A 17,043-nucleotide genomic window follows, 5' to 3' on the forward strand; every position below is an offset into this window, starting at 1 on the left:
GTGATAACCATAGATGTTGATGAGTAATGGCTAAACTGACCTCAAGAAGCTGATGATACTTAAATCATAAAGTCTTTATATCAATGATTCATGTTATACATGAAGTGTTTTGTTTTTTTAAACAGAAAAGCTCTTCTGTTAACTGTATGGTACGTAGAAAGGTGTTCTTTCTGCAGAAGAGAAAGAAGGTGCTTCTGCAGAAGAGAAGCAATAGTTCCCCCTACAGATAGGAAGGGGAGAAAGGGCACTCCAGTGTTCATCAGTACTATTCAAGCAACTCTAAGTCATTTTTAACAAGACATGGAAACTGCTGGATGTGCTATTGATAGAACGGAATGAGAAATCACAAACACAGCATCATCAAGGTGACAAGTGCAAAATGGAAACAGGAAGGGTTTTGAATACTCGAGTAGGCAATAATACTGTATTACAGATCTTTATGCTGCATAGATAAGAAGATAACTCTAAAGGTTGACAAAAACTATTACTACTGTGGGCTCCACAGTGACCTTAATCTAGCCAGGCTTGTCTTAAATATTTGATTTGTGAATGAAAGAGTATTGAGGAAAAGTCATATAGCTTATCACGCAATGCAAATAAAAAAATCTCACCATTGGACTCATGATGACTTTTCTGGTTTAATGTCTTCCAGTATGCTAGAAGAAAATAAAATGTACATTTTCTTTGCAGTCATTTATTTCCTGTGTTCTCTTGTTATCTGGGGCTACCCAGTAAAAATAAGCCATGCAATGTTGCTTTTGAGCAATTAGGCCATAGTGTCCATGTGCATACTAAATAAATAATAGCTTTACATCTGCTTTAGCTAAAGATGCTAAATTAAGTACCAATTCAACCTAAATCCATGTGTAGTGATGTAGTGGTATGAAGGCAACTTGCACTGTATCCTGCATGGGACTTTTGGATGCTGGAGGTCTCCTTGGGGTAAGAGGACATTTGTCCCCTTGCTTCGGGGTAAGCCCCAGCAATTGCAGTGGGTAAACTTGGACTTGCACCAGCAGTATCACTGATACAAGTCTGCATTGATCTGTGTAGGTGTATCAGGCCTGGGAAAGGGGTTTGGATTCAGCAAGCACTGCCGCTGAACATGCCCTCTTCCCAATGCACCTATCCCACCCACCCCAATCACCACTCTGATCTGCCTACCCCTCCACTGTTTCACCCACTGCTGCTCTGTTCAAACCCCTCCCCACTTCCCTCCATCCTTCTGCATTAGGTTTACTTGCTCCAGCAGGCCTCCCAACAACTGGCACACTGACTGTTTGCACTGCTGCAAAGAGCTTCATGGCACTTTTGCAGCAGCCAGCATTAGAAGAACACGTGTTCCACTGGCGCTACCGTTAAGTAGGACTGGGCCGTTAATCTTGAGCAGCTTAAACCTATGCATATTTTTGCTTAGTCCCACATAGTTCAATGGAACTTACTCAGAGATAAGTGTACATGGGATAGCAGGCTTATCTGACGAAGTGGAAATCCCCACTTTAAGGTTTACAGAGGTCAATGGCAAAAACTACTCTGGATTTTAATGAATATGGATTGTAACTATGCCAGTAAAATTTAAAGTGCACAAAATGAATTGAGTGAAAAGTGCCCTTTGCACCAGGGTAATACCCCAGAAAATGTAATGGCTACAACTTCATTATTTAGAACCCATTAAAAAAAAAAAGAATATGTATATAGAATACTTTTAGATTTGACTTTTTTTTGTAATTTTCTCAGCTGCAGTACTGTAAGCTTTCAAAATAAAGCTATTTTGCTACATCTGGACTCTAGGGTTCCAATCATATGCACACTTACCTGGGAGTAAGCCCCATTGACTATAATGAGCAGTGACACAAACTAGGGTTTGCGTCACCTGGTGCGTGAGGCCAGCGTGTCACCCACCCATGATGGACCTGCTCCCATGTAGTGGGCAGGGTAATGCCCACTGGTTTTTTGGCTATAATGTTTGATAGAATAGAGATAGTTCAATGCTGTTTGTTTCATTGCATTTTGCATGAAATTCTGCATTGAATGATATATAACAGGATGGTATTATTTGAAAATACCAAGATTTTAAACATTTTAGCTAGTAGCAGTATCACCAACTGTGCACGTTGCCTCTTGTGGCAGCCCCCTACTCTTCCTGCAGCCCCCTAGCGACACCACTGATAATGAGACTTCTGAGTAGACATATATAGGACTGGACTGTTATTGTCATTAGACATATTAGATCATTGTTTTCATAAACTACCAATTGCTAGAAGTAAACAGCAAGGGTATTATAGTATGTGGCTACAACTTGTGGGCTTCCCAATGGGATCTGGCTGACCACTGTGAGAAACTGGGTATTGAACGAGATAGACTTTCAGTCTGGTGCAGAAGGGTTCTTCTGATATTCTTATTCATTCATTTGCAGTATTTTTATTTCAACTTTCTCCCCAAAGCAGCTGACCAGGCTCATTCCTTAATGGAAAATATGGAATAGGTCTCTGGAGCACTATGTGCAAAAACAAAGCTTCAGACTGTACACATTATTAACAACACACCCAGAAAGTCTTCTCTGTGTCATAGGTGTACAGTTTGGGGTGGCCAAACTTTTTGTTGGTATGCAAAGCTGTTCCAATATTACTCCCTTATAGGAGTACTTATACTCCTTATAGGGAGTAACCCTAGTACAAGGTTAGCCCAAGACTTACAGGAACCTGAAGCAGTACACCAAATGTTGGCCCTTCTTTATTTGGTAGTGTGCCAGCCTCTGCTCCTTCTTCCCTGGATTGGAAGGGGGGGGGGTGAAGAGGAAGCAGAAGTGTGGAGGATAGGAGACTGGCAGGCCAGAGCAACCTCCCTCTTTCACTCCAACCCCCCTTCCTTTTTCAGTCCAGGGAAGGAGAAGGCTGCACCTGTTCTTTCTGTATTGAACTGGAATTTGAAAAATACAGAGCTGTTCCTCCAGTAGAGCATGAAAGCAAGAATCCTTGACCCTTTCATATTAGGAAACTGAAGCACAGTTTCGGTTCCTTCCCTCTGTCTCTCAGGAGACACACTTAAATTCACTCCATTTGGATCATGATGACCCTTTAATACAGCTTAAATTAATCATCTTCCTGTACTAACTCTCAGTGAAGTTGGTGGTTCAACAGTGATGACTCTCCTTTCTTTAGCTCTTAAATTAATGCTTGGGGAGAAAAGTAGTATAGATTTGAAACTGTTGAAAACTGTGAACGAAGGATCAATGGGAGGATCAGACAGCACCAAAAAGAGCTTTCATATTTTCAAGCACATTTTTTTTCCAGTGGACAGTTTGCACGCATTCAGCTCAAAGAATTCAGGAAGGAGCATGAATTAGCCTTGAGCATGTCAGGAAGGAGGCGATCTAGTGAACTGGGCGTAAGGATTGCAAGTCCGATGGGAAAGGGGTGTTCCTTTTCCCCCACTGGCAAGTCTCCTATACCTTTAGCTGCAGCTTTTCTCAGTAGAGGCGATGCGAAACACATCACTCGATGAATTTTGCTTGTCACAAACCAGGCAAAGGCACAGAAGACCCTCCAGGGAAAAAAAGGGAAAAGGTGGCACACATACAAGGGAGTAGTATACAATGTATTCGAGATTAAGGCTGCAATTCTAACCTCACTTTCCTGGGAGTAAGTCCCATTGAACACAATAGGACTTACTTCCGAGTAGACCTGTTTAGGATTGTGCTCCAAGTCTGCAATCCTATCTATACTTACCAAGAAGTAAGCTCCATTGATTATAATGGGATTTAGTTCTGAGTAGCCATGTCCAGGAGGCTGCAATCCTATCCACACTTTCCTGGGAGTAAGCCTCATTGACTATAATGGGACTTACCTCTGAGTAGACTCGCACAGGCTTGGGCTCTAAGCCACGAAAATAAAGTGCAAGCAGCGGTGATCTAGCCAGTCCTATGCATGTCTACTCAGAGGCAAGACTCATTGAGCTCAATGGGACTTACTCCCAGGTAAGTGTGGCCAGGACTGCAGCCTGCATCATTTGCAAGTATGACATTGCAAAGGCGACACGTGAAACCCGGCAAGGTTGGACTTTATATACCGAAGAGAGCAAGGCGATGCTTCCGCCTGGTCCTCCTCGTCTTCCCAGCACTCGCCCCGCTCCGCCTTCCTAGCGTCAAAGGCGCCCCGCCAATGAGCAGGGCCTGGCACTTCTGAAGGGCCGGGAGGGGAGGAGGCGAAGGACGCGGGGCGAGCCAATGCGCTCCGAGGATGCTTTCGGGAGCGCAAGGCAAGGCAAGGCAGCTCCTCCTCCTCCAGCCGGCCCATCCCATCCCCCCGCTCCAGCTGGAGAGCGGGCAGAGTTCCGCGCTTGGGTGGGAGATGTCGCTCGGGCTCCTTCTAGCTGCAGGTAAAGCCCGCTTGGGGTGGGACGGGGGGCTGGAGGGCCAGCAGGCGAGCCCGGGCAGGCGGTGGCGGGTCCCTCTGCAGGCAAGTGTCCCTGAGCTCCCCATCTCTGCGGCAGGGAAGCGCTCGCTTCGCACCCACTTCAAGAACACACTCCCCAGACAAAAGGAAGCACACCAGGCGCAACAGAAAGGGGCCCTGCCGGAGCCGGGAGGGAGGCTCTCGGCTGGCCCAAGTCACTTCGGATGTAGTTGCGCAGGGCGCCGGCCCCCCCACCGCTCTCAACTCCCCGGGACTCTGCCAGGCTGCTTGGCATCGCCTCCCAGCCGAATCGCTGGCATCCTTCCAGTCCTCAGAAATGCGTGGCCCGACTGGTGTCACCGTAGGGCTGGGTCTAGGGAGGGGGGATCAGTGGAGCCTGCCTTCCTTGGGCATACCTACCCGTGGATCATCAGCTCCTTGAACTTACTTCCGAGTAAACACGCCTAGGCGCAGCTTACACGCTCTTTCAATGAGCCTTGTTCTATCCCTGCCCCGTGTTGAGCCACGCACAATAGACCCAAGAAGCTCCAGAGGCTTTTGTGTGCACATACCATGTTTGAAACAAATGGATCTTGCCTGGAGTTGAAGGGAAGGGGGCGCAAAATAACTAGGTTTATTACAGTGGCTTTTTTTTTTTTCTTCAAGTCTAGTAGTTTTTATGGGTGCTTTGGCTACTCTGCCACTTAGTGGAAATTGCTGGCTGGCAAAATCTCTAAAATAGTCTTCCATCTTTCTTCCAAGATTATGGGAAGAGGGTTTAAAATGATCTTTTTATGAGTTTTTGATGACACTGCTTTCTGATGTGTTATCCATGCCCTGCAAAAACTGTTGCAGGACAGACTAGAACACTGCTCCGCTACACGTTCTTTCTTGTGAATAAGTTCTGTAGAATTCAGTGGGGCTTACTTTCCTTTAAAAACCAAACAATTTGTTTCAAAGTCATACATTATATCTGCATGCAAAAAACCTCTCCAGCTTCTTGGATCTGCTGTGCTTGGCACAACAGGGTGCAGGAGTAGAACAGTGTTCCCCTAGCAGCATTATTGAAAGGAAACATGTAACCTGCGCCTAGGCATGTTTACTTGGAAGTAAGTCCCACCAAGTTCAGTGAGCTTATGATCTGCCTGTACGTATGTCATAGGCATAGGATGCTTGGCTTGTAGGATCCATTCTTGGTTGTAACACAGAGTGACACAATCAGTTGTGTCAACAAATTGAAAGGGCAGTGAGAGAGAGAGAGATCCACTCTGGAGAACTTCTGAAATCAATGGAGAGGGCAGGAAGTAATATACCCTTGTATGAAATATACATATTTGCTCCCTACCCATTTGCTTTGAGAATGGATGTCCTAAGAAGACTCAAAACCTCCTCAGGCCAGTCTGCTTTAGGATACTGGATACTATTGTGTTCTTAATTGTTTTGCAATCTTTTTTATCTTTTATCATTCAGAGTTCTGTGGAGTGTTTAATTTTTGATCAGTGGCTTGGTTTAAAGCCATCAGGGAATTGGTATATTAGCCTAGTACTAGGAAGGCTTCTGTTCACTCTTGTATGGCACTTCATGTATTTTTGATAGTACTTCCATAGGGGACATTGCTATAGTAACAAGTTCTCAGCCCTGGACTGAATTAATTCACAGCAGCTAGTCCAGTCAGTATTTTCCGCAAGGTTTTTGCTTTTAGCAGGTATGACCTCGTATAATTTTAAGCCTGACAATGACAGACAGTGCCTTTTCTCTTCTGGGTTTTTTTGAGCTAGTAAACAGAATGCAGTGACCTTATTATGCAGTACAGTGACTGCAAAGACCAAAAATACAGTAAAATTCCTTGCGTGGTACAGTCTCCTGCATCCAGAAGGAGGTAACGATGGGGGCCTGTGAATTCTGAACAAAACTGCATTTCTGGAGGGGGGGGGGAGTTTCTAGAACCAAAGAAAGCCTGCAGTCAAAATATAGCATGCAACTAGGGATAATTTGTAGGGAACAAGTTGGATTTTTGTGGTTGTGGAATTTGGAACTGGAGTGGTAACAGACCCTGGATTGAATATATGGATCATGGAGACACCAGTCCTGATGGAGACATGTTTGATTAATCATTACATTTATATCTTGCTGTTCTTTAATCATGAAGCTCATGGTGGCATATATGGGACTTCCAGATAGTTACTCATCCTGGCACTCGTCCAGACCCAAACCAGCTTAACTTCAGCAAGGGGCTAGACCTCAGGCCCAACCCTAGGACCAGCTGTGCATTATATCCACCACAGTTTTATCTTGCTGTTTGATCCATGTTATATTCAAATTTTCAAACAGATAAATTTAAGCAATTGATTAAGGGGGTAATGCAATTTGTTATTATTTCCCTTCCCCCCCCCCCCAAAAAAACCCCTTTGATAATCAGCATAGTTGGCAGTGTAAGCAGTTTTCTATTCTTGCCAAATGTTGAATTGGTCAGGCTGTGACTAGTTATAGCTGTGTAAAATATAGAAGACTTAATAGATACTTCTGGAGGAACCATTGCTCCTTACATTAAAGTTCTGCTTTCTGTATGCTTTGACCAGGGGTAGCATCAGGGGTTGGCCCAGTGGGCTACTGATGAAAGCCCCATGCCCATCAGAGACCCCACCTGGCCTGGCTAACATAAGAACAGCCCCACTGGATCAGGCCATAGGCCCATCTAGTCCAGCTTCCTGTATCTCACAGCGGCCCACCAAATGCCCCAGGGAGCACAGCAGATAACAAGAGACCTCATCCTGGTGCCCTCCCTTGCATCTGGCATTCTGACATAGCCCATTTCTAACCTCTAAACACTTGCTACTGGTGGCAATGGTAGCACCTTGCGAAGCACATGAGTGGTCCAATGTACGGCCCAGGGACCCTAGCAACTTTTTCCATCACTGGCATTGCCACATGCATTTCTAACTGAACTCACACTTGGAAAATTATATGGAAGGAATGTTCTCAGGACTTAAGTTGTGATTCTCAAGGTCTCCTGTTCTGTCTAATCTATCTAGTACTTAGGAGAGCCAGGGAGGATGGACAAGAAAATGAAGGATAAGATTCAATGTACATGACTGCTGCTGGATCCTCCCCCTTGCTCCGCTGACATGCCTCCACTTCCTTCCTTGAAATGTTCCATTACTCCCCCTCCTCACCTGCTGCCCAGCCCTACTACCAATGCAAATCCTTTGGTGGTAGCTAACCAGCCATTTGAGGTGACAGTTACTTTGTGCACTTCAGTACTTCATCTGCAGCACTGACAGCCTTCTGCTGACAAATGCTAGTTTCATCAGTGGAAGGTGCCTATTGGACTTTGAAGGTGCCTATAGGACTGGGGTCTTAATTCCACTTCATAGATGTTGTGAGTTGGTGAAAGTGTCTGGATAGATAATTGAGTTAATGAGACTGGATAGGGGAAGAGAGTGTACTGGAACAGAGAATGGATTAATTATAATGCAGGGAGGTGTCTTAGGTGAGAGAAAAAGGGATTCATGGTGTATTGGTTGCTGACATGCCACTTAATTTAGATGGAATGGAGGGGGGCAGAAATGAACAAACTTAAAGTCCATGGGAATTCTAGATTGTTGTTGATGTATTTAGAGACTGGGTTAGTAGACTGAGAACCTCAAGGTGCCAAACTCTGGGTGGATACAGGCAAAAAATTTACCATAGTAAAATCAGTGCATATAATGGCATACTAAAGCTAGTGGTCTCTAATGTCCAGTCAAGTGGTGAGGAGAAATGTTATGTATCTGTACCTAGCAAAGAAGCTTTTGTAGATTGGAAGAAAAATGTTTCTTTTCTCCCATCTACCCCAGTTTAGGCTATCAATACTCTGTGCATTACTTTTCACACTTATTCCTCCCTTCATCCAAAGTGACATGTGATTTTACCTTCACAACAACATTGTGAGGTTGGTTAGGCTACAAGTAGCTGACTTTGCCCAACATCACCCAATGAACTGGATGGCTAAGAGGCCTAGTTCAACTTGGGCCTAGTTCAACGCTTCAACTACTATACCACACCAGCAATCTATGACAAATCAGTATGTGTAGACACCTGGGTCAGCTAATACTCTTGTACATGCATGTTCTATTTCAGATTTGCAACCAACATAATGTTGGCACTCCAAATTTTGGATCCATATTGTACAAAATGGCACAGGCAGAAGTCAATCTGGACTATCACATACCACTGTTATCCCTTCCGTCGCACTGGGCTAAAACTGTTGTGGGACTGCTTTCCTTCATCTGCTTTGCTAACAGCTATGATGGGGACTTCGTCTTTGATGACTCCGAAGCCATAATCAATAATAAGGTTGGTGCCTTTCTGTCTTTGAGCTTAGTTTAAAGCTTGAAAAGAGCCATTTGCATGGTCATTTCTGTCAAGTAGGAATCTCTTCTAGGCAACTAGGCAGGGAAGTTTTGTAAGTGTATAGGGTGGTTGGGTTTGGGGTTCGTTTGCAATATTTGGGTAGTCATGTTAGTAAAACTCTTTATGGACTAGTAACACTTGTGGACATTTGCAAGTTTGCCTTAGTATCATATGTTCTTGTTTAATGATTAAAACTTTAATTTAATCATTTGGAAGAGAACAAGACTTAAGGCTGTTTTCCTCTTGTTTTGTTTTTTCCCCTTTCCGATACTTGCTCTGCAAGGTGACTCTGTAGACCAGGGGTGCTCAATAGGTCGATCGCGATCGACTGGTCGATCGCGAGGGCAAAATGAGTCGGTCGCGGAGCTGCTCCAGCTGTTCCTGCAGTTCCGCGGCTTGGCCAGCAGGTGGCGCCGAAGAGCCGCCTTCTGGGTTCTGAGCTCACCTCCGAGCCTGCGCAGGGGCAGCCTAGAGTGCGACGAGTGTGCGTGCGCGCTCTGTGACTCTCACCGGGCGTCGGGGCGGGTGGAAAAACGAAGTGAGAGCACGCGCAGTCACCATTTGTCGCTCTGCTCGCACCCCCTTCCCCCTCAGCTCCCAGGCTGGACAGGAGAGGCTGGAGCTGCGGCAGCGCAGGCCGCCGGACAAGGGTGGGGGGGAGGGAGAAGAGAGCCTCGCGTCGCCTCGCCTCCCCGCTGTACAGCTTTTGTGAGAGGAAGCGCCCCTCTCTCCAGCCCACCCCTAGGGTAGAGGGTGGCCTGGGCGTAGCCCTGGGCTGGAAGGTGAGCGGGCAGCGGGGTTCCTACAGGCGGAGCGCGGGGGGCTGCGGGAGGGCAGCAGGTGGTCCAGGCTGCTCGCCTGCCCGCCCGCTCTGGGAGGCATGACTGCTGCTGCTGCTGCACCTGCACCTGCTGCTGGACCAGGTGGTCCCTCCCCCTCCCTCCGCAGCCTGTGGGGAGGGGGCTGCCAGGGTAAGCCCGGCCACCTGCTCCTCTGCCGGTCCTCCTGCAGGCGGGGGGCTCCCGGCATGGGCCAGGCAGGGCGTCCCTGCGGAGGGGGCGAGCCTGTGCAGGGAAGGCGCTCTGCACGTGCTTAGGAGCACCTCCAGCCGGTGGCATAGCTGGAGGGGGCGGGGCACCCAGTCTGGCGAGCGGAAAAACACTTTGCACATGCTCAGAGGTGGTGGCACAGCTGGAGGGGGGTGGTAGATCTCCAGGCCTTGCTGGGTTTCAAAGTAGCTCTCGAGCCAAAAAAGTGTGAGCACCCCTGCTGTAGACACTAGTCTTCTGTAAAACTAGGACTGCCATCTTGTTAAAGAAATCTTTGTCAAATTCATTTTATTGTATGAATTTGGCAGCCCAATCCTAACTTGCGCTGGAACAGGCAGGCCAAGTGACCTGTGTTTATTCTGCACTAATTGCCTTTTCCAGACCATCTCGAGGGGCAGCTTCATGTAGAGCACGTTGCTGTAATCTAAACGAGATGTCACCAAAGTATGGACCACCATGGCCAGGTCCATCTGACTCAGGTTGGGCCACAGCTAGAGCACCAGCCTAAGTTGTGCAAAAGTCCCCCTGGCTACAGCTGTTACCTAGCAATCCAGGAGTACTCCTAAGCTGTGCACTTGTTCCTGTAGAGGAAATGCTACCCTGTTCAGAACAGGGCAGTATACTAGCACCTTCATTGTGGATTTCCAGATCAAGAGGACCTCTGTTTTGTCAAGATTTAATTTCGTTTTGTTAATCCACATCCAGGTCCCAACCATCTCCAGGCAGCACTCCAAGATCTCAACAGCTCCCCCCTTCTCAGTATTTGGTGGAGAGAAGAGATAGAGCTAGATATCATCAGCTGGATATCATCAGCACCCACTTTAAATCCCTGGATGCCCTCTCCCAGTGGTTTCATGAAGGTTAATATCAGCATGGGAGACAAGATAGACCCCTACAGTGCCCCACATGAGAAGGATAAATACTAGTTGACAATCTTTTAATGCATTTTTCCATAATGGTTTGTTTTTGAAAAACTCCCACAATTCCACAAGGTGCTAGTTTTATTTTGTCTTAATATTTCTTGGACCTAGTACCCCCTCCAAAACACATTTATGTTTAAATTAGAATCAAGCCAAAGGCCCCATTAGTCTGCCTGTAGGATGGTCATTCTTTCATTATCCTGCATTAGAATAGACTCGACCACGGTTCAAATCTCCTATCCATCATGGTGGGTTTGGGCAAATCTCCATCACTTAACCTCCTCTGCCTCACAGAGTTGTGGTAATAAAGTGAGATAATCCTCTGTGTGCTGACCTGTGCACCTTGGAGACATTGTGCTGGATAAATATAGACATAAATGTGTGCTCTCCTGCAGGAGATGGCTGTTGCAATGTGTTACAACTTGTTAACAATCTTCATGCATCACGTAGGCGGCCTTTTGTGCATCTCCAATCTACATTGGGATACCTGTCCAAAATCCATTTGGTTAGCTAGCCTGTTGAACTTTTAGTGCATGCGGTTTGCTCTGTTTCCCCCCATACTACCATATTAAAAAATATTAATGTTCAATTTATGAGCTTCTTTCTTCAAAAATGCATTAAGGTTCTGATTTTATTCAGCTAGCAGAACGAAATCAATTGTGTAAAATAAACCTATTCTTATATAGTCTGAATTTAAAAATGGGAGGAATTTATTGTTAAATTCTACTATTCCTCTTCAAACGAGCAGTGTCTTTGTCATGGAAGTACTGTCTCTTCCAAATTCTCATAAGTAACTTTTGAATAAATTTAACATCAATAGGCTACCAGCTGGCCGAAAAGAGCCAAGTTAAAATGAATATTGGCTGTAGTAAACAGCAAAACATACTTGATTTGCTTTTCATGTTAGCTCCAGCAGATGAAGCCATTTTGTAGATCTATTGATTATGGCTAGGCCAAGGTTGGAAACCACACTGTGATCCTTTTGTCAACTTTTTGCCCTTCCTTTACAGTGCTAATCAAAGATGCTCTTCCAGTTGGCCTCATGCCTACCATAGCACAGAGCAGTCTGTTATTGGATTTTATTAGTGTTCAAGGCTGTTTTCCAGATGATTTCTTGCCATTATAAGCAGCTCTGTCTTTTTAATTTTTTTTAAAGCTATGTGCTGCAATGATTTGTCTTTTGTGTGTTCAAACATTTGAACAAGTATAACATTTCAGGCAATGTGCATCTCTGTTACATGCATTAATTAGAACAGGGAGTCTGTCCTAGGCTGTTACACTCAGCTATGCAAAGACCACTGTACAAAATAAAACATGTTAGAGATTCTGAGCCAGTGGTACGTGTCTCTTCAAATGAACCTGTGCTGCTCAGAGCTGAGGAAAAAATAGCATCAATCAACCTCCCCGCAACCTGTATGTATACCCCTGTAATAAAGCTGCATTTTTTAAAAAGTAGCTTTCCCAATAGTTTTATTGTTCTGTGAATGCCTTCACTACTTGTTAGCTTTGAATTATGCCTGATTCATCCAGCTGCTACATATAATGTCAGTCTCTATCAGTATAATGAATATACTCATTCAGTCAGTCTCAGTCAGTATACAGTCTCAGTCTCAGTCAGTATAATGAATGAGGAGGTGATGAAGCTGTCATGTGAGTGCTCTACAGTGGGCCAGATAACCATTTACTGCAAAGGCTTCTGACTATCTGGTCCTGTGCATGTTCACTCTGGCCCATGTTCCACCAAGTCCAATGCAAGTCCAATGGAACGGGTTAGCATACTGTTCTCCCCATGTGCATTACTAATCAATATTTGGTTTCTGTTTATTTTTATGTAACTCAAAAGGAACATACGTTTAAACACGTATACGCGGTGCTGGAAGCCTGCCAGGAGAGCAAAGGTTCAGGCCAATACTGTGGCTTATAGAAAGACTGTTGGCGGGGGGGGGTGGGGGGGGGTGGGTGTCCTTTGATGAATAGGCCAAGAAGGCCACATTTCTGATCTTTAGTCAACCCCCTCCCCTCTTCAGTTCAGCCTGGAATTCAGTGTTCCTTTTTACATCTTATTAATGTAGTTTTCAGACCTCCAAAATGGAGATGAAGCGTTCTAGCTTTAATTCTACTGGAGCAGCAGATTTACTGGTTTATGACCCTAGCTAGCCACTTCATTGAATTTTAGCAATTCAAATGGGAAAAGCAGCTTTTGAAAGAAAAAAGACAGGCTTCACACATCCAGTGGTCCTCACCAAACTCATGATGAAGCTCAATTTAGGAAACAATCTAATAGCCATCTAAGCAGCTACTTCACCCTCAGCTAGGTGGCAGGACAAAGGCAGAACCCATTTGGTTAACAATAGAGGACCTCCTCCCACCTAAGAATTTCATGGTTTTACCTGGGGTGAAAACTTATTAAAATACTTGGCTTAAGAACCTCATGTTATTTGGTTCACACTTGATCCAGAGTCCTGCCTGCCTTGCTGTTAATTTGTTGTGGATTATTAACCTGCTGATCTTGCAACAAGTCACCCCCTTTCCATCCTCCATTTGAGAACCATTATGCAAATTGGCACCCAGGACTGTAACATCCCACAACCCCCTTTTCTGACTTCCCTTTCTCCCTGAACCCTACTGAACCACTGGTTAGCCAGCCTTATTGGGTTGCATCTCCCTCTAAGTGCCCTTACCTTCACTCTCCCTGCTGAGAAGAAAAGCAAGTTAGCTCCCTTCAGTTTGGGAGATTGAGGCCAGAATGGGGGTTAAGATTCGGTGGACACCGCCGCCACCTAACCATCCCCCTTCCCAGTTGGCCCTCCTCTCTGCCCCATTACTGCCCCATTCCACCCACCCCCAGCCTCCACCCCCGCGCACATTTTCTTGTGCTGGTGGAATTGCGTAGACCTCTGGCACTCAGAGTTAGCCACTTGCAGTGGCAGCCAGGTTGCACTCTCTGACATGTCTCCTTTTGTGATAGCCATAAAGCACAATTCACCCAACATTTTACTTTATTGTGCTTGCTGGCGAACTGGCCGGAAGAATGCCTATCTAAATCTGACCTTGGGTCCATGATAGAGTATTTGGATGGACTGTTTGATCGCTGCTATGTGATGCTGCTTGATCTCCTAACTATGGTTAGAAGAGTAGGAGTGCCCATCAGGTGCATACAACTCTTTTCTTCCTTTCCCTTATGTTTTTTACAGTCCACTATGGTAAGTGTTAGATGTGCATCAGTTGCTACACAAACAATGGATAGTTAATTACAAACCACAATTTACAGCCACGGTTAGAACAATTTTTGCAGGCTCCTGTTTGAGCTAACTATGGTTAGTTTTAAGATAAGCACAAGCATTACACTAACTTATTGAAATTCATCCATGCTAATGTAGTGGGGTCAGCACAGCTTCCCACAGGGGAATGTCCCCTTTTGTCCCCTTGCCATGGGAAAAGCCCCATCCATTGCAATGGGTCTATGTGGACCTGTGCCTGCTAATTTGCCAGCACTAGTGGATCTGGTAATCAGCCTGGGAAGGGGAATAGTAAAAGTGCTCACCAGTACCACTGATCTTGCCCCCTCTTGGGTTCTATCTGCCCACCCCCATCTCTGCCATCTCCCACCCCTTTACACCCTACTCTTCACTCCCCAGTGTAGGACTTACTTCCTCCTGCACTAGTACCAGTGGGAAAATGCAGTCTTTCCCACCAGCACCACTAACTTTTATGCTGTCGTAAAGTGCTTTATGATGCTTTTGTATTAGTCTAGCTGGCAGAGCATGCACTCCAGTGCAGGAGGCACTTTGGATTGTGCTGTATTTGTTTCCTTTCTGAAAAGGAAAGAGGATATGCATGTACAAGATGAAGGAGGGGAAAAGGAGCTTGCCCTCTCTGAAAAGTTGTCTAAGAGATTAGGTAATCGAATACAGACAGATATAAAGTCTCTGTGGATAGAAGCTGATGAAGTAGTCCCTGGCCTCTAAAAGCTTGTACCACAGTACGTTTTGTAAGACTTTATGGTGTTTGACTTCTGCTGTTTTCAACAGATGCAATATAAGCCCCTAAAGTGGTTGTGAGAATTAGCTCTTGTTTAGACACTCTGAAATTGGTGAAATCCAATTGCATGGTGGGTGATTTATTGCCTTTAAACACAGAAATAACTCTTGATGTCTGTTCAACTCAGTGGAACTTTACTGACATTGACTCACCTGTCCAGGGCAAAATTCTACTTCCACTTAAACCAATAAAAGACTCTGTGCTAACTTCCAGGAGGCCATAATTTAATTCAGAGTGTTTCTGAATCTCCTATTTGCTTTGCCTTATTTTCTTATTTACTGACGATTTAAAAAAAAATCTTCTGGATATTAGCTGTGCAAATTATTTCTGTGTTATAATACTCTAGGCACCATGCATGAATAATTTTTATTATTTGCATTCTATTTTGTAAATGTAATGAGATTGCCTGCCGTTTTTCCATCATGGCTAAACTTTCTATTAGTGCAGAACAAATAGATTGATATGCTCCTGCTATTGCTGGAATATTTGGTGGGAAGAGAGCAGTCTTAAGTCCACAATCCTGTACGTGCATACAAGCAGTAAATCCCACTGAATATAGTGGAGCTTGCTTTTGAATAAGTTTGCATAGGATCAGGTTGTACAACAGAAGCACAAGTTTTGTGAACATAAGGAGTGGTTCTTAACAAACTTTTTCTGCTGCTTTTCTTTTGTAGTACAGGTTGGGCATCCTTTATTTAGAATTCTGAAATACATAACTTTTTGAGTGCCAACTTGACTTTTTTGCCTAAAGAAATAAAATCACAAACTGTGTTTCATGCACAAAATTATTAAAAATATTGTATAAAATTACCTTCAGGTTATATGTATAAGGGGTATATAGGAAGTGCTTTGCGCACACTTTTACTGAACATTCCAAACCTTGGGGAGCGCTGTGGAGGGCTGTGCAGGGCTCCCCACACCTCCAGCAGCCCTACTTACTTGAATGTACATAAAAGCACTCCCCCTTCGCCCCCCATAGGGACGCAATCCTGGGGATTGTTTCCCTACCTCTCCCCTTCTCCTGTCCCTTAAAGGAATGGGGGAACCTTTACATGAACTCATGGGTCACAACCCAGCAATTTTAGAACCACTACATACTCTTTACAGAGCTCATTTTCCATAGCTTTGAAGATGAGACTTTGATGATGTATTATGCTTGTGTTGTTACAGGACCTCAGGGCAGAAACTGCGCTTGGTGATCTGTGGCATCATGACTTTTGGGGAAGCAAACTCAGTAGCAATACCAGCCACAAATCTTATCGACCGCTGACTGTATTCACTTTCAGGTGAGACACTTCTGAGCTGCACTTAAGATGGCTTTGTCTGCTTTAAAATTTATGTTATAAAGAGTCATGAAAGGGAAATGGAATTTATTCCGATTTTGCCTTTAACTGATTTTTGCCCGGCCCACAGGCAAACACATTTGGTCCCTGTTGCATATATGCAGCATTGGGCAGAAATGACTTAATTTGGTCAGATATTTATGCTATCGTGTTGTAAACTAAACTTCCAACCACGGGGAGTGATTTTAAGTACAATCCTATTGGGCTTAATTATAGCAACGCTACACTGCTTGGGAGGCACCCAAGGCTTTTGGCCTTGTTGCCTGAGAGAGTGCAGAGTGCATTGAGAGAGCTGAGACTATGAACAGGAACAGCGAGAAGCAGAGCAATGGAAGAGAAGTGGCAGACAGGTTTGAATGTAGAGATGCATCAGGGAGGCTTGAAGCTGGAACAGATCTAAGTTCCTCGCCCCGCCTCTACCAAGCTTTTTATTGAATCTCAAAACACATGAAGCAATACTTGATAAGGGGCTAGTTACAGCTAGCTGGGCTAGCTAACCACAATACATTCTTACATATGATAACATCTTGTTGTTCAGGCACTGGGCTTGGGGGCTCAGCATATTTCCAAGGCCAGCAAAGCATTCTTTGCTGCGCAGACGCAGGTGTGCCTGCTGTCGTTGTTGCCAACATACTAAGGCTAAGCCCAGCGCCTGTGCATAATTACCACACTTAATGACAGTGGAACAATGGTTCTAGTGTTGTAAATGAGCTTACAGCAGCTGCCAGCTGCCATTCCAGAATCACCACTGCAAACAGCTGTGTTGTTGGAGGCCTACTGCTGCAGCTGACTACCAGCAGAAGCTACCTGTGATGGGGACAGGTGGTGGGAGAAGCAGGTAGGGGAGGGGGAATCAAGGGAATGTCTGACTGGGGAGAGGGCAGATGGGATGTGGAACAGGGGA

The 17,043-nt window shown here is 45.2% G+C and overlaps 1 protein-coding gene across 1 annotated transcript in view; it reads left to right on the top strand.

Annotated features, from left to right (window-relative positions):
• The first annotated feature begins 4,302 nt into the window (after positions 1-4,302).
• TMTC4 (transmembrane O-mannosyltransferase targeting cadherins 4) overlaps positions 4,303-17,043 on the top strand; it is a 58,962-nt gene continuing 46,221 nt past the window's right edge. Inside the window, exons 1-3 of the mRNA XM_066621688.1 lie at positions 4,303-4,377; positions 8,514-8,729; positions 15,967-16,082. Of these exons, the coding sequence (XP_066477785.1) occupies positions 8,568-8,729; positions 15,967-16,082 (278 nt within the window). The 5' untranslated portion in view covers positions 4,303-4,377; positions 8,514-8,567. The remainder of the gene's footprint in view (positions 4,378-8,513; positions 8,730-15,966; positions 16,083-17,043) is intronic.

This window comes from Tiliqua scincoides, chromosome 3, assembly GCF_035046505.1.
Source record: "Tiliqua scincoides isolate rTilSci1 chromosome 3, rTilSci1.hap2, whole genome shotgun sequence".
Classification (NCBI taxonomy): domain Eukaryota; kingdom Metazoa; phylum Chordata; class Lepidosauria; order Squamata; family Scincidae; genus Tiliqua; species Tiliqua scincoides.